This window comes from Schistocerca cancellata, chromosome 1, assembly GCF_023864275.1.
Source record: "Schistocerca cancellata isolate TAMUIC-IGC-003103 chromosome 1, iqSchCanc2.1, whole genome shotgun sequence".
Taxonomy (NCBI): domain Eukaryota; kingdom Metazoa; phylum Arthropoda; class Insecta; order Orthoptera; family Acrididae; genus Schistocerca; species Schistocerca cancellata.
In genome coordinates, this window is record NC_064626.1 from 83,091,156 (window position 1) to 83,109,511 (window position 18,356).

Here is an 18,356-nt window from a genome sequence, read left to right on the forward strand (position 1 = left end):
TTTCATCACTAATTGTCACTAGCAGCAACCACTCATCCCTAAAATTATGTGCAGAGGGACATCTGTACTCATCCAGAAAGGACAGCATAGTGCCATCAATGAAGAACTGTGCTCTGCTACCACAACAAACAATGTAGAGGAGGAAACTACAGTATAACTGCCAATAGGACCCCGATTGACTGAGGAACAATGTCAGCGAGTAACAGCCATTCTACATCAATGTTTCCAGATCTGAAGTGAAGAAACGACACACTAAGTGGCACACGATTAAATGCCTTGTCAACACTGGGGATCATCCACAAATTAGGCAGTGCTCATATAGTGTGCTGCTGGCTGAATGACAGATAATCCAGCAGGAAGTAGAGAAGATGCTGCAAGATGACATGATTGAAACTTCAGAGTGTCAATGGTCCTCTCTGTCAGTCCTCCTGAAGAAAAAGTATGGCACAAGCCATTTTTGCATTAACTGCCAAAGGCTGAACAAAATCGTTAAGAAAGCTGTCTTGTCAATTGCTGAGCTATGATGATCGTGGACTGCTTGAAAGGAGTATTTCTCAACTATGAACATACAGGCAGGCTACTGGAAAGATGAGGCTGACAGAGAAAAATAAAGCCTTCATTACTCCTGATGGTCTCCAAGTTTAAAGTTATGCCATTTTGGATATGTAACATTCCAGCCGCTTTGAAGGTATGATGGACAGTCTGCCTTTTCTTTGCTGTCTGGATGACATTATTGTTTTTTCAATGACAAACAAGTTAAAGTATTTCAGAATGCAGGTCCTCCAGCTGAATCGAGAACAGTGCCTCTGTCACCCAAGAAATAAAAATCTTGTGGCATCGAGTGAATAGTGTTGGAGTCAGTCCTGATCCAGAGAAAATTAGAGCAATCACAGATTTTCTGACTGCTCAACACATTTGTGATGTGAGAAGTTCTCTCATAATGTGCTTCTACAACTTGCAATTCATAAAGAACTTCTGTACTAAGACCATTCACTTTCAAGAACTACTGCAGGGAAATGCCCAATTTTTCTGGAACGAGTTGCAATAAAAGTAGTCTTTCACTGTCCTTACGGAGACACTATCATCATCTCCAGTCTAGGATTGGAGGACAAGAATGTCTACACAGTACTTCACACTGATGTTAATGGTTTTGGGATAGAGGTAGTTCTAGCACAAATTCCAGAGTGCTCTCCAAGTTCAAGAAGAGCACTGAAAGAGTGTACGAGTTGTTTGGGCTGATAAGTTCCATCCACATTTGTTTGGCAAACCATTCACAGCTGTGATGGATCACCATTCCCTATGCTGGTTGAACAGCCTCTAGGACTCATTGGTTCAGCTGGCAAGATGGGCACTGAGACTTCAGCAGAATTTCATCACAATGGAATACAAAAATAGATGCAAAGAAAAGGATGCTGACTGCCTATCAAGGAATCCTTTGGCGGAACACAACAGCGTGAACGAAATTTCAGTCATCATTGCATTAAGTGAAACTACTGCTGAACAGCTGGGAAGATCCAGCATTGCTTAGAACCAAAGAAGCCTTGAAGAATGAGGAACTGACCAAAGGAAGATTCCAATTAATAAAGGGAACGTTAAATAAGAGCAACAATCATCCAATGGGCAGGAATGGTTGCTCGTCATCCTAGCTCATCTGCAGCCAGCAGCCATGAAGTATTTCCTAGACAATTCAACATCTGATCACTTGGAATTTGTGAAGATTCAAGATTGAAATAGACACAGGTATCACTGGCCAGGTCTCTACCGATCCACTGTAACAAATGTTGATGATGGAAGCATATGTTGCAATTACCATTGAGGCACCCAGTACCAAACCCACTTGCAGCAGCACTGTTTCACCAAATTGGAATTGACATCTAAGGGGGTTCATGAAGTCAACAAACTTTAATTGATGGATAATGGTCTGCACTGATGGGACAAGAGGGGGGACAGAATGTATATTGGTAGCATTGCTTGAAGCTAAAAATGTGATCAAACTAATTTGATCCCATTATTGTAATACTTACAGAGTAAAGCAGCATTATTATCCACTGATTTGCAGAATTGACATGATGTGAAATAATCAATGCACACAAGTTACTTCATATATGAATAAACTAAGGTAAATTACCGAGTTTTCATTTGCAGTCATCTGACTATGTATTGATGGTACTATTAATGTGTGTTATTAAAAATAAATTTCAGTCCCATGCAAATACAAACAAATATCATCAACATACAATGCTGGCGTGATTGTTTGGTTGATCGGTCTGCAGCTATTTCTATTTTTTAGGAATTGTACTGGTTTTGGTATAGTTATTGTGATATCTTCTCTCCACTGGGATGGAAATTCACCATCTTGCCACATCTTGTTAAAAAATTTTGAGGCAGTTTCTATTACTGGCACCAAGACATTTAAGCATTTGATTATGGGTGCTATCTGGCCCTGGGGATTTACACCAGTATTTAGTTCCCATGCTGTAAATGGCGCTTTGTAGGTCACCACGTCCATCGAGATGAAAGATATGACATTACATACCATTGAAAGGTGACGCTGGGCAAAAGTACACTGATAATTCTTAGATGTCGACATTTCTGCACATTACACCTGTGGTCTAGGGGTAGCATCTTTGAATAGTAATCAAAACATCCTCAGTCCTGGGTTCGAAACCCACCACCACTTGAATTTTGATTGATAATCAGCACTGGCAGCCAAAGACTTCCAGCCTACGAAGTCACCCTCATTTTGTCAACAGCACTGTCAAAGAGGGCAGAGGAATGGACAGAGGTTCAGGGAACTCTTGTCCTTGGGGTGTGGAACTGCCCCTAAATCCGGAAGAATCAGCAATGATAAACGGCATGAGGATGCAGAAGGCAATGGAAACCACTGCATTAAAGACACAATGTGTATCCACAGGACACGTGGCCTGTAAATAAAAAAGTGTCATAATTATCTCTCCACTGGCAAATGATTCTGGAATAGTCCCCCATTCCGACCTCCAGAAGGGGCCTGCCAAGGGGTGTTGACCATGAGAAAAAGACTGAATAATAAATGGAAGAATAACGTTCTACGGGTCAGGATGTGGAATGTCAGAAGCTTGAACGTGGTAGGAAAGGAATCTGAAAATGGAAATGCAAAGGCTCAGTCTATATTACAGTAGGGGTCAGTGAGGTGAAATGGACAGAAGACAAGGATTTTTGGTCAGATGAGTACAAGGGAATATCAACAGTAGCGGAAAATGGTATAACGGGAGTAGGATTCATTACAAGGGAATATCAACAGTAGCGGAAAATGGTATAACGGGAGTAGGATTCATTATGAATAGGAGGGTAGGGCACAGACTGAGTTACTGTGAACAGTTCAGAGATAGGGTCATTTTCATCAGAATCGACAGCAAACTAACACTGACAATAATAGTTCAGGTATACACACTGACTTCACAAGCTGAAGATGAAGAAATAGAGAAAAAACTATGAGGACATTGAAAGGGTCATACTGTACACGAAAGGAGACAAAAAAAAATATTAACAGTCATGGGGGACTGGAATGCAGTTATAGGGAAAGGAGTAGATGAAAAGGTTACAGGAGAATATGGGCTTGGGACACAGAATGTGAGAGAAAAAAGACTAAATGAGTTCTGTAATAAATCTCAGCTAGTAATAGCGAATACTCTCTTCAAGAATCACAACAGGAGGTGGTATACTTGGAAAAGGCCGAGTGATACAGGAAGATTTCAGTTAGATTACATCACGGTCACACAGAAATTCCAAAATCAGATACTGGATTGTAAGGCGTATCCAGGAGCAAATGTAGACTCAGCTCACATTGTAGTAGTGATGAAGACTAGACAAGTTTAAGAGATTATTCAGGAAGAATCAATATGCAAAGAAGTGGTATATGGAAGTACTAATAAATGACAAGATACACTAAGTTCTTTAAGGCTATAGATACAGCAATAAGGAATAGCTCAGTAAGCAACATAGTTGAAGAGAAGTGGACACCTCTGAAAAGTGCAATCACAGAAGTTGGAAAGAAAAACATACGTACAAAGAAAGTAACTGTGAAGAAACCATGGGTAACAGAAGAAATACTTCAGTTGATCGATGAAAGGAAGAACAAAAATGTTCAGGGAAATTCAGGAACACAGAAATACAATTTGTTGAGGAATGAAAAACAGGAAATGCAGGGAAGCTAAGACGAAATGGCTGTATAAAAAATGTGAAGAAATTGAAAAAGAAACGATTGTCTGAAGGACTGACTCGGCATATAGGAAAGTCAAAACAACCTTCTGAAATTACAAGCAAGGGCGGTAACTTTAAGAGTGCAACGGGAAAGCCACTGTTAAATTCAGAGGAGAGGGGGGATAGATGGAAACAGTAAATTGAAGGCCTCTATGGGAGAGAAGATCTGTCTGATGTGGCAGAAGAAACAGGATACCATTTAGAGAAGATAGGGGATTTAATATTAGAATGAGAATTTAAGAGAGCTTTGGAGGACTTAAGAACAAATAAGGCAGAAGGGATGGATAACATTTCATCAGAATTTCTGAAGTCATTGGGGGAAATGGAAGAAAAAAAATGACCATTCACACAGGTGTCTAGAATGTACGAGTCAGATGACGTACCATCAAATATCTGCCACACAATTCCAAAGACTGTAAGAGCAGACAGGTGTGAGGATTATCACACAATCAACTTGACAGCTAATTCATCCAAGGTGCTGACAAGAATAATATACAGAAGAACAGAAAAGAAAATGGAGGATTGTTAGATGATCAGTTTGGCTTTAAGAAAGGTAAAGGCACCATTGAGGCAGTTCTGACATTGCAGTTGATAACAGAAGCACGACTAAAGAAAAATAGACATGTTCATAGGATTTGTCAACCTGGAAAAAGCATTCGAAAATGTATTATGGTGCAAGATGTTCGAAATTCTGAGAAAAACAGGGGTAAGCTATAGGAAGAGAGAGGTAATATACAATATGTACAACAGCCATGAGATAATAATAAGAGTGGATGACCAGGAACAAAGTGCTCGGATTAAAAAGGGTGTAAGATGGGGATGTAGTCCTTCACCCCTATAGTTGAATCTGTACATCAAAGAAGCAATGAAGGAAATAAAATAAAGGTTCAGGAGAGGAATTAAAATTCAAGGTGAATGGGTATCTAGGATACAACTGGCTGATGACATTGCTATCTTGAGTGAAAGTGAAGAAGAATTACAGTATCTGCTGAATGGAATGAACAGTCTAATGAGTACAGAAAAATTAAGAAGTAGCAGAAATGAGAACAACAAGAAACGTGACATCAGGATTGACGGTCATGAATTAGATGAAGTTAAGGAATTCTGCTACCTAGACAGCAAAATAACCAATGACAGATGAAGCAAGGAGAACATCAAAAACAGACTAGCACTGACAAAAAGGGCATGCCTGGCCAAAAAGGGCATTCCTGGGCAGAAGAAGTCTACTAGTATCAAACACAGGCCTTAATTTGAGGAAGAAATTTCTGAGAATGTATGTTTGGAACACAGCATTGTATGGTAGTGAAACATGGACTGTGGGAAAATCAGGAAAATTAGGGGGACTGATAGAGTAAAGTACGAGGAGGTTCTGCACAGAATCAGACAGAAAGGACTATGTGGAAAACACTGACAAGGAGAAGGAACAGGATGATAGGAGATCTGTTAAGACATCATTCATGCTACTGGAGGGAGCTGGACCAGGCAAAAACTGTAGAGGAACACAGAGATTTGAATAAATCCAGCAAATAGTTAAGGGGATAGATTGCAAGTGCTACTGTGAGATGAGGCGGCTGGCACAGGAGAGGAATTCCTGGCAGGCCACATCAAACCAGTCAGAAGACTGAGGAAAAAAACTGCTAAAAGTTGAGCAATGTCAGAGGAACTGGTGTTAATTTCAGTATTCCCTGGATACTATCAGTGGTTTGAAATCCACAAATCTGCAGTAACTTAGACCACACTTTTGAAACTCTCACTGAAGAAACATGTAGTTCCCAGCATTCTTTCATCTTTGATTTTACGTATGTTCTTTTGCCCTTGGTGTTTAAAATAAATCTAAATGTTTTGTAGAGGGGTGGCACCAATGTGGAAGCCCACTGCACTGAACATCAATGCCACACTTGCCTTTTGCAGTCAAGTAAGTCTCTTGTTGCCAAACTTTGCACCTCCAGCAGTTATTTAATGGAGTATGTCCACAGCAACGTCTCTCTGGACTCTACTGTCAACAAATCCATGGAAATATGCATGACGGCAAATCTGGCGACCACGGTAGTGGCTACCATTTGGTAATGAGTGGAATCCTGTCACATCCACAATTTGCTCGAAACTACAAATGCACAGATGGCTGTGGCGAGCAGCAATGCTTACGACAGCCAGGTTCCATGTTACACCAGTGAGGGCATTGTCACTGGTTAATGTAGTGCAGCTGTCAACTTTATTTTGATGCATGCAAGGAATTCCCACAGTACACTATATATTGCGGAACAGAAGACATCTTTGTCTGTCTCATATGGCTCACGAAAAGGGATCCAGTTGAAATATTGTCAGGAATGGTATTCTGTATAGTTTACACAGAAAATTTGTTCGTAAAGTCAACCTCTGTGTAGTGATCTAATGAAATTTCCACATTTTGGGTCTGCCGTGTCGCGGGATGATGTGTGTCCAAAACATAAGCATCAAAAACCTCTCCTGGGTTGACACTTCCTTCAAAACCTAAGACGAAAGCACCAGTAACTATTCTGTTATCTTTTGAACCTTTCTGTACCAGACAGACAAAATTTATTTCTCACCATTTTAGATTAGCCCATAGCTCCTCTCCTGTATGGAGTTTAAGATCTTTCTAAAAAGTAACTGCCTGTACCATATTCACTCAAAGTTTTATGTGGAGTAATACTCACTGGTATGTCACCCAGTGTTTGGCATGTCTGCAGCACTTGAGGCTTTAATCATTACGACCCATTTCACTTTTTTTTTACAGTTCGTCTACTTCTCCAAATAATGGTTTCATTACTGAAAAAGTATTGCCATCTACATCCATCTCTTCTAGCACAGCTCAAGGTATTGAATAAACTGTTTCATTACCAGTCTTCTGGCTTATCCGTCTTCCCATAGGGTAGCCGGGGTAGGAAAGGCAGTTGGATTGTTACCTGCTTTGAAATACTGATACATATCTGTTGAGATAGCCAAATCAGAACAGCCATTGTATTGCTTTAGTATGATGTGTTTCATATGTCAAACGACCATGGAGATGCCACTTATTCGGATCAAGGTTTCTCCTCATAGGCATCAGTTGACCACAGCAAACAACATTCAGCACGACAGTGATTGCCAGGAATCCAGATGCCCTAAGACGAAGGGCATCTACTCTGTGGCAAGTCTGGGAAGCTAGCAGCTCAGGCATTGAAAGTGTGATCCTTCAGCCATTATGAGGTAAGGTGTGCTCTATTGAAAAAATAAATAACAACCGCCACCTTGTCAGACTGGCTACTACGTCGGCTTTTAAGTGCATGAGTTTACACAGTTATTGTGCGCAAACGATCTTCAACAATGTAGCATTATTCTCCAGTCAGTACACAATAAAAAAATAAAAAAATAATGTGGGTCAAACCCAAAAGGGGATCAAAAATTACTTCAGCCAGAAAATTATGTAAAATAAATGGATACAGGTATAAATGAATGAAAGTGGTACCCAGAAACATCAACAACAGCCACCACGGAGTAAGAGAAATAAAGATAGTCAGAGGTGAGAGATTGCAGCACAAAAAAGGGAAGCAGGTGCTGCAACTGCTTGGAGTCCCATGCTCACCATGCACGTATTCATGAATGAGTCTTGCGACCCTGAGGGGATAAGTCAGGGATGTTTACCAGCAAAGTTCACATTAAGTTTTTGACTCAAAGCTTGTGCATTTGGTTCCTGTATCATGGATAGCCATCCTACACTTTCCCCATGTTGTCTGATCTTTAAATCCCTTAGTTGTGAACTGAAACTTTTTGCACTTACAGCATCTCATGAAGTTTGAAATGCATAATCTTACTTTGAACCTGAAACATTCAGCTTTTACATAATCTGGTAAAACTAAAGAGTCACACGTGAGAGTAAATGCAGCTGTTTTTTCCTCAAGTACCATTTACCCGTCAAATAATTTCACACACTTCAGTGGACTGTCTACCCACTATTCCAAACTCTTCACTGAAAATTAGAAGGGTGGTAGCTTGCAGTGGTGCTACTGTTCTTTTACTAACAATGTTTTCTTATCAGTTAAGAGACTGAATTTTCACTGACCCAGTTAATTCTGCAAGGCGCTTTACAGTGTAGATGGATGAACCTTATTGAAGGTACCTTCTTTGCAGTTATGGTTATAAAAAGATTCCGACACACTGGATATATGCCCTGTTACGGCAAGCAGCTTTTAATTAGAAGCTTGTCGGATCAGGAAGCCTGCCCTTATTGGCTCTATGTGTTGCTTGGATGTTTTTATTACCCATTAGCCCGCCTAAAGTGTTGGAAGTGGATGTTTGGGAATAAGAAGATACATTCTTGTTCCTGCAACCAACTGGGGCAGGTTTCTAAAACTAATCAGGTTTCTAAAACTAATCAGTGGAGCACGGACGTTCTGCATGAAATGAATATGTGCTCTTGGAAAAGTATTAACAACATGGTTTTTTCGTCATTTTGAATATACTTATTTTTTTTTAAAAAATTTATTATGATTTCTGTGTTACTAGTTACAAATTAAAATTGAAGTAATCACTGAATAAAAGTGAGTTTCTCCAAACTTCTCAATTTTAAAGTTTTGTTAACCTGCAAAATCTGGTATCCTATCAAACTAACAGGAATCTCAAAGCAATCTGTCAGAGGAAAATTTTGGAAAACCCGATTTAGGGGGAATAAATTTCAGTCTCGACAGAGTCACACTATCTGCTCAAATGTAACACAGCCTTGTTGTGACAGCCATCCCAGGTTCTTCATCTACATGGATACTCTGCAAGTCACAGTTAAGCACCTGGCAGAGAGTTCACTGAACCACTTCCACAATTCTCTATTACTCCAATCTCATATTAGTGCGCGGAAAGAACAGATGCCCATATCTTTCCATACGAGTTCTGATTTCCCTTATTTTATCATGATGATCGTTTCTCCCTGTGTAGGTCGGCATCAACAAAATATTTTCACATTCGGAGGAGAAAGTTGGTGATTGGAATTTTGTGAGAAGATTCCTCCACAACGATAAACGCCTGTATTTTAATTATGTCCATCCCAAATCCTGCATCATTTCAGTGACACTTTCTCCCCTATTTTACAACAATATAATACATGCTGCCCTTCTTTGAACTTTTTCGATGTACTCTGTCAATCCTACGAGGTAAGGACCCACACCGCACACCAGTATTCTAAAATAGGGCGAACACACGTAGTGTAGGCAGTCTTTTTAGTAGATCTGTTACATTTCCAAAGTGTCCTGCCAATAAAACACAGTCTTTGGTTAGCTTTCCCCACAACATTTTCTGTGTGTTCCTTCCAATTTAAGTTGTTTGTAATTGTAATTGCCTGATATTTAGTTGAATTTACAGCCTTTAGATTTGACTGATTTACCATATACCCGAAGTTAAATGGATTCCTTTTAGCGCTCAAACAGATGACCTCACACTTTTTGTTATTTAGGGTCAATTGCCAATTTTTGAACCATACATATATCTTTCCTAAATCATTTTGCAATTTGTTTTGATCTTCTGATGACTTTACTAGTCAATAAATGACAGCATCATCTGCAAACAACCTAAGACGGCTGCTCAGATTGTCTCCGAAATATGTTTGTATAGGTAAGGAACAGCAAACGGCCTATAACACAACCTTGGGGAAAGCCAGAAGTCTCTTCTGTTTTACTCTATGACTTTCCATCAATTACTATGAACTGTGACCTCTCTGACAGGAAACCACGAATCCAGTCACATAACTGGGACCATATTCTATAGGCTCGCAATGTCACTACAAGCCACTTGTGTGGTACAGTGTCCAAAGTCTTCCAGAAATACGGAATAAATTTGAAATCCTTTGTCGATAGCACTCAACACTGTGTGAGTAAAAAGCTAGTTGTGTTTCACAAGCACGATGTTTCCTTCAAGGTAATTCGTAATGTTCAAACGTAACACATGTTCCAAAATCCTGCTGCATATTGATGTTAATGATATGGGCCTGTAATTTAGTGGATTACTCCTATTATCTTTCTTGAATATTGGTGTGACCTGTGCAGCTTTCCAGTCTTTGGGTACAGATCTTCGGTCGAGCAAACAGTTGTGTGTGACTTAAGACTGGAGCTATTGCATCAGCATACTCTGAAAGGAACCTAATTGATATATAGCTTGGACCAGAAGACTTGCTTTTTATTAGGTGATTTAAGTTGCTTCACTACTCCAAAGATATTTACTTCTATGTTACGCATGTTGGCAGCTGTTCTTTATTTGAATTCTGGAATATTTACTTTTTTTGTGAAGACATTTCGGAAGGCTGTGTTTAGCTACTCTGCTTTGGCAGCACTGTTTTCAACAGTATCTCTGTTGCTATCACATAGATAAGGCATTGATTGTGTCTTGCCACTAGCATACTTCACATATGAACAGAATCTCTCTGGATTTTCTGTCAGGTTTTGAGAATGTTACACTGTGGAAACTATTACAAGCATCACGCATTGAAGTCCACGCTAAATTTCGAGCTTCTGTAAAAGATTGCCAACCTTAGAGATTTTGCATCTTTTTAAATTTGGCATTTTTTTTTCATTGTATCTGCTACAGTGTTCTTACCCTTTTGTGTACCACGGAGGATCAGCTCCATCACTTGTTAATTTATTTGTTACAAATCTCTCAATTGCTGCCAATACTATTTCTTTGAATTCAAGCCACATTTTGTCTGCACCTACATTGTTAATTTGGAAGGACTGGAGATTGCCTCTCAGGATAGCATCAAGTGAATTTTTATCTGCTTTCTCGGAAAGAGATACTTTTTGTTTGTTTTTGGAGGATTTGGGGTTACAATATTCAATCTTGCTATGACAACCCTGTGTTCACAGATCCCTGTATCTGTTTTGCTTGCTAATGACTTTTACCCAACAGCTGTCTAACTCCTCAGCATTTACAGACTTATTGGTTGAGGGACTTTTATAGTGGTTGTAACCACTCTCATCATTTGGGAAGTTAACTTTTTTCATCAGCATGCAACATGGTGGTCACTGAAGTATGCCCAGCTCTTGTGCTTTTATAAGACTGCAGGATCACAGCTCAGGAACTCCCAATTCACCAAACTATTTCAGACATTGAAGACCGAGCAATCCAATGCGCTTGACATTTAGAACGACATAGAAGTCATTGGTAGCTAACTGGGTGCTTTGGAAGTTGTGAGCATTTCCATCCAAAAGAGAGAGCCTTTATATGGAGTAGAATAGTTTCTTTTGTTTGTGCGGCTACAGTGAAACTGTCACACAAAAAAATCACAGTGAACACAATTTTACATTTAACATTACAGCCTGTTACAGATAGTAAATCTTATAATGTAAGTCACCTTAAACAATCACTTTCCCTTACATCCTGTCAAGCTTGACATTGCCTTTACAGTGTCTATTCACTATTCATTAACCGTCATCCAAGAGGTCTTAAATGAGGCACATATTGAAACTTCCTGGCAGATATAAACTATGTATCTCACAACAACTAAAACCTGGGACCTTGCCTTTCAGGTGCAAGTGTTCTACTGAGTAATCTATCCAAGCACGACTCTTGACCTGCAAAGGCATAAGGCAAAGGTCCGAGTTCCAGTACAGCATACATTTTAATCTGCCAGGAAATTTAAATTGTTGCACACTCCATTGCAGAGAAAAGGGTCATTCTGGAGGTGTTTTTCTGACAATTTCTAAGATCTAATTATGTCTCAAGAAATGAATTCGGCAGCTCTGACTTCAATGTACAATAAAATTTCTGTAAACAGAGTACTGCTCATTTCAAATGCTGTGTTCTAGTGAAACCTACCTTGGGTTTTGGACCCGGTCGTTGTCTTTCATTAGCCACTCGACCACGGCCTCGTGGAGCCTTTCGAACAGGGGACACTGACGCTGCCTGCCTTCCCCTTCCACCTCCGGCAGGGGGTCTGCCACGTTTGCGGCCCCGCACAGCACGTGGTCTGTCAGGAGTCCACTCGTCGAGATCATCATTTGGACGTTTCCTCGGCCGTCCACGTCTCCGCCCACGTGTTGACGTCTGGCGACCTCGAAATGTGTCTCTGACTTCATCAATACGAGCTTGCACAAATGTCATCCTCTGCTGCTGTAGATATAAAGAAAGAAACAATTACATATCAGCTTTAATACATGAGACTGAGTTTCAATTTATATTAAGCACAACCACTCAGAAATTCATATCATCTGTGTTAGGCTTGCCATGGAAGAGAGTGTGTGTGTGTGTGTGTGTGTGTGTGTGTGTGTGTGTGTGTGTTTTACTATTGCTGGAAAAAGATCTAATGCTCAAAAGCTAGTGTGAATGCCATCTTCTGTTGTGTGTTACTGTGCTCGCATCAATCTACTATAGGTGAGTGGTTGCCTTTCCCTTATTTTGTGTGTTATAAATGGTGTGGCTACAAATTTCACACAAAGTCACAGTGAAGAGAGATGTCAGTTTCTTTAACTTTCACATTTTTTGAAATGTCTCTTCAGAAGCTTAAGAAGCTTAAGAAGGAATAATTAAAAAACACTCATCTGTGAGCCTGAATAAATGACGATGTATACAGTGTGCACACCTAACTGACCAATTAGAGTGTTTCAAGGATCTAATGAATAAAGCTCAAATCCACTAATAGGGAGCTGTGGAGGAAAGAAAAAATGAGAAGGGAGTAAGCTCCACCTATCTTTTCTTGTAATATTACCAATGAGTTAAAACAACAGAGGCAATGAATTGTTAAATGTTTCACATACTTAAAACTTCAAAAGAAATGAGTAACAACTGTGGTGCTGTCAGTCAAATGATGAATTTTGTCCGAATACAAAAATTGGTGGGTGATGTGACATGTTTGTCAAGTACTTGAATTTCGACTGACTGACAACTAAGGAGCCAATGTGTCAACGGAAAGTGCAGACCAAATATATTTATTACACTCACAGTTCCTAAGGAGGACATAATATGTAAATAAAAAAAAATTGTTTCTTTATCATTCAATTAGCCTATGTGCTGATACCATCACCAGGAGGGGGAGGGGGGGGGGGGGGGGGAACACTGACTGGGTCTCTTACAGCCAGCTAAATTCAGAAAAAAAAAGAAGGCTTAAAAGCACAAACAATATATACATATATCTTTTACTGTACTATGTTAGAGCAATTGCAATATGTTAAAAGCATTTAACATTGGTAATTGAGTATGGTTATTATATGCAATGAGTATTTCAGCCACAGATCACACCAACAGAATCACTCTCAGTCTTCACATCATGATTAAACAGAAAAAAAAATGGGGGATAGTAAACTACTTCATCTCCTGGCTTTCACAGATTAGGCCTATCAACCTGTTCTGGCCTCCGTTTTGTCTTTTAATTGGCCATTCTCTATCCCCCTTTCCTTTAGGTTTGTATTTTAAGGCCATCTTTGGAATCCTTGTTGCTTTCATCTGTTCCAGATGTTCCCTCCAATTTTTTATGTTGTTCTATTTTGTTATTCACTGCAAATATATCAAATTCTTGTCTAATGTTTCCATCAGTAATCCTGTCCAACTTGTGCAACTTCTTACTACTCAAAAATTTCACAGCCACCCAAACATTCCTAAAATTATTCCTCCTCATACTAAAAAACTAAGTTACAAATTTAACTTCTACATACACTTGAATATGTTACACATCAACTTGTCAACTGAACAGGCCCACAAAGGCACTCACAACGCAAACATGTCTGCACTCTGATTGTTGAAACTGAAGGTTACCGTTAACTACCTAAACAGCAACCAGAAATTTGAAAATATTTAGAACATAAAACAGAGAGAGTCTAAGCTAGACATGCACTAGAAGCAGGTTACATGATGCTCACTCACACATAGGATCCTTTAGTAACGAACTAGTAGCTAGCAGTTGATAGTGTACACTAAAGGGTTTCAGTCTCATTATTTAGTGTCCAGTTGCGACAGCCAGCTATCAGTATGCAAATCGAGATTACGCCTGCAGACGAAGGATCACATATCCTGCTTCTAGTGCTCGCCCAGTTATACAGGTAAGTGTTTACGTACTATTCTGAATATTTCTAACTTTGAACCAGTCAGTTAAGACTTTGTTGGCTACTGATACACTCTTAACCGTGGGCACCAATTTCAAAAATTTTAGTGCTGTTGTGTGTACACTGTGGGCACTTCTCTAGACTTGGTCAGTTGATAAGTTACTATGTGACAATTCATGTATGTATAGTTCTTTATTAAAGTTAATTTGACTTATAATTTAGTTTTGAAGTGTTTTCCTATCTTCTTTTTGAAAAGATTATGTAGTGATGACTTTGAAGTAAGAAAGAACTGATAATGATACTATTTTGTGTGAGGAGACTAAAACACTTAATTAAAATAAAGTACAACCATTTGGCTAGACATGTTTCGGTTAAAGTGTAGTACTGGACCGACCTTTAAAGCTTGGTTGTGGTGATCGATTGATCGGTAACATAGCCCAATGTCTATGTTAGACTGAAATTTGACAATTTGAATTATCAAAGGCAAGAATGTGAAAGCCAAACAAACATTATGATAAAAAGTGGACCAATAGTGGTGCCTAATGTTTATATCCTTGCTATATTGAAATATGTAAGGTGAGTCCAGTACATAATTTTTACCTATATTTGACACTTATGTAGGACATAAGACAGTTATACACAGATAATATCACACAACGAGCACCTCTCTCAAAGATCTTCAGTCTGTAAATTTTTTAAAAAATTGGTGTAGCATCAAACTATACATTAACTGCAATTAATATGTTCACAACTACATCCCCTAGTTCTTTGAATTTTAATGCAGTTATACATATGTTAGAGAAGACTCTGTAATGGGAAGCACAAAATTTATAGGGACATTAATTCAAATATCTTCATTAGCACTGCAGAAACATTCATAACACTACACACACTGTACAAGAAAAATAACATATATTCCTAACTGGTGAGATAAAAAGAAAGGAGTCACATTAAGCAATTTCATAGGAGAACACACAATTTCAAAGTGTAACATGGTAACACCAAACAATTAATTCTCCATTGTAGGTCTGTCTTCACTGTATGCAACAAAGGTACCATTTCATGGTCTGCTATCAACATCCAGTTAAGAGAGAGGAAAAAAATATATACTACTTTTTACCTCGACCATCTCTGCGTGATCATCATCTGACTCAAAGATGGTTATGCTATCTTCATAGCACAATGGCTCCTGTAAATTTAATACAAGTATGACATAAGGTGGTTATGCTTTTTCGCATCATTGTACAGATGATGGGAACAAATCTTAGTTGTATTAATAACTTTGAAGGTTTCGATACCAAAAGCACTTACATTATTAACATTATCTGTCCTCTGTAGTCTGCCATATGATGTGGGGCCTCTCTCCAGAGTAAACAAAGTGGGCACAGCAGTAGGTTTTAGTCTCCTGTAACCATCTGCTCGATGGTTTTCAAACTGATTGTCATCGAAGTGAACCTAAAATAATTTCGTTAAATGAAAACACGACAGGGATCACAGCACAAATTTGCGATTTGTACACAAACAATCTTGCAGATCTAGGTCATAAATGTAATGAGAACTTTCTTTCCTGGTCTTACGTGGAAAATTACTCTTTGTTATAACTAAACTACATGAAAGTCTACGCAAAATAAATAGCATCAACAGAGAGATTTTAAGGTACCATTACGTATGGAGTCGTTCTTGTATGCTCCAGCTGACTTTCATATTACAGGTCTTTAAAAGTGTAGTTACGGGATAAGGCATGTCAACCACAATACTTGTCTCGTCATGTCATCGCTGGGTATTTTGGACTCATGAAAGGGAGAAATGAACTGCACTTTATTTCCTAATAAACACTATGATGTGCCGAGTTATCGTATTAGAAGTAGCAAAGCCTGAGTTACGAAGCTCTCTTCGTTTCAAGCACTCCTTAATACAGAAGGACTCTTAACCTACAATCCGCACACTTTCAAAACAATCCATCACATCGACGGCAGTACCTTCGAGTTATTACAAACCTTCCCATACCTCACATAAACACGAACCTGGCGTCGGCAGCCAGTTGAATCGACCACAGTTTCTTAACCATTTCGTTAAATTAATGGGATCTTTTGGAAATCTATAAAATTTGAAACCTTGAGTTGAATTATTTGTACAGTGAGCTGCTGAACAACTGACCATTTCATATTAGTTTTTGCTTGATATTTATGAAGACTTTTACAATTTACGAATCAGTTACAATCTTTGGACGAAGTAAATAACACAATTTGGAGCAAAATGAGTCTTTGTTTCCCAAATTTTATGAATTTTAATAAGTTCTTATCCTATCTAAAAACAAGTCACTCTAGCCTTGGCTTCAGTAGGTCACTAGGTGTATTTTCTTTTAACAGTAGAAAAAAAATTGGATATACTAACAAAATGGCTTCCAACCATCATTACCTCGTACTGCATTTACCTCGGTTATCGTAACGTTGGCAATATCGGTTGAATTGAAACTCACAAATAAAATTTTCAGAAGGCAGTGGTGTTCCGAAGAAAGTAGTGTGTGTTTTGTAACGAAGAATCCATTATCTTCTGCGTATCAACGAAGTACATATTACACACGATTACAATAAAGCATACTACGGACCTGTAGCAAACATCCTGTTGTTGATTTGTGTGGCTGTTTGGCTTTAAAGGAGCTGAAGTATGGAATTGTGACAGTGGTGGTCACATTTATGCTTTTTCTTTGCTGACATCTCGTACAGTAGTAGTTAGTTGTTTTTCGTCATTGATCTATCTTATGAATTATCATGGAATAATTAGTTGTTTGATAATCTGTGTTCCTGGCAATATGATGTGTTTCAATTTAATCGAGCACAAGTCAACGTTATAATCTCTTGAAGGACTGACTGGAGTCTGTATCCAGTAGGTAATGTGTCCAGATCAGAGAAGTTAACAGATGTGTAATGTAATATATGCACAGAAACTGATAGACCAAGATTGCAAGGATCGCCGTGGCATAAACTGTCGCTACGGTACTTATACTCACGAGTTGTATTTCGCGTGTATTCGATATGTTGCTATGATACTTTTGGGGAAAAAATTATAGATTTATTAGGTGAACGCATCTAAGGTGGTTTTGGGTGAACAATCACTGTTCAATTTTGAAACGTTGGATCATGGCTAAACTACAGAGACTAGAAATTTACAACCAAAATGTGTGATACCTAAAACATTAGTGTCTATAGGAAACAATTACTGGCACTGATGAAGATCCGAAGACTGTACAGAGACCATTATCCAAAATATACATTTAACTGCAAATTCATCTGCATGTCTAAAACTTTATGGAGCAACCGCTGCTGAGGGAAAATTACGCTTTGCATTCAAAAATTAGAGTTTATCTAGTTATATTCGGCTCCTACAATGCTTAATGAATGTACGATTGACTTTTGAGAAATATATGGAAGAGTATTCGCCAAAAATTATACCATATGCTCAACAAATTCGAAGTACTGGTGAATGTCGGTGCAAGTAGGTGTTAGCTGTCTGCACAACTGTAATCCACGTTCTGAATTCTCAGCATATTGCAGGAATTATGAACTCCGGGCACCAGGAACGAATAAACATTACCCACTGAACACAGAATAGATACATGATAAGACCAGAGGTACTAGTTAGTCCACGACACATGCATCACTTTATCGGGTGAAGTGGTGAGGGGTCAGCTGTCGGGTGGTCAAACCCGTCCGACAGCTTGACGAAAACGGACGGTAGGTCGGTTGGCGAAAACGCCTACACACGTCCAGTTTGTCTTCCGATAGGTCGGTTGGTGCGTATGTAGTGCTCTTTAGTGCTAGAGAAGAGTTTGATAAGAACTGTCTATCACTGCGAAGAAACTATCGTCCTGTAACCCATTCATGGAACGTCGCTCTGGACATAAGAGTGGAAAAAACAACTGCGCCTCTGGCGGCTGGTGTATAGACTCTTTGGCAGCTGACGTAAATACAGCAGCTGGCGGTAACTGACGATCTTGTTCGCTTTACCAGCCCCTTAGTGTGAGCGAAGCTTTATCCAAAACTCTTGCTGGGAAGTGCACTCAATGGCTGGAGCGTGTTCTTCACTAGGTAGCGGATCTGCTTG

The 18,356-nt window shown here is 39.1% G+C and overlaps 1 protein-coding gene across 8 annotated transcripts in view; it reads right to left on the reverse strand.

The window, feature by feature from the left end:
- Positions 1-17,028, reverse strand: part of LOC126165881 (uncharacterized) — a 56,375-nt gene extending 39,347 nt beyond the window's left edge. The window contains exons 1-4 of one of the 8 annotated variants that reach the window (XM_049920363.1): positions 16,861-17,028; positions 15,564-15,707; positions 15,373-15,441; positions 12,034-12,327 (exon numbers count right to left, since the gene is read on the reverse strand). In XM_049920363.1, coding sequence (XP_049776320.1) covers positions 12,034-12,327; positions 15,373-15,381 — 303 coding nt within the window. In that variant the 5' untranslated portion in view covers positions 15,382-15,441; positions 15,564-15,707; positions 16,861-17,028. Of the gene's footprint in view, positions 1-12,033; positions 12,328-15,372; positions 15,442-15,563; positions 15,708-15,912; positions 16,226-16,409; positions 16,617-16,646; positions 16,703-16,860 lie in introns of those variants that run through there. The other 7 variants (XM_049920358.1, XM_049920357.1, XM_049920356.1 and 4 more) reach the window with 7 other exon arrangements.
- Positions 17,029-18,356: the final 1,328 nt, after the last annotated feature.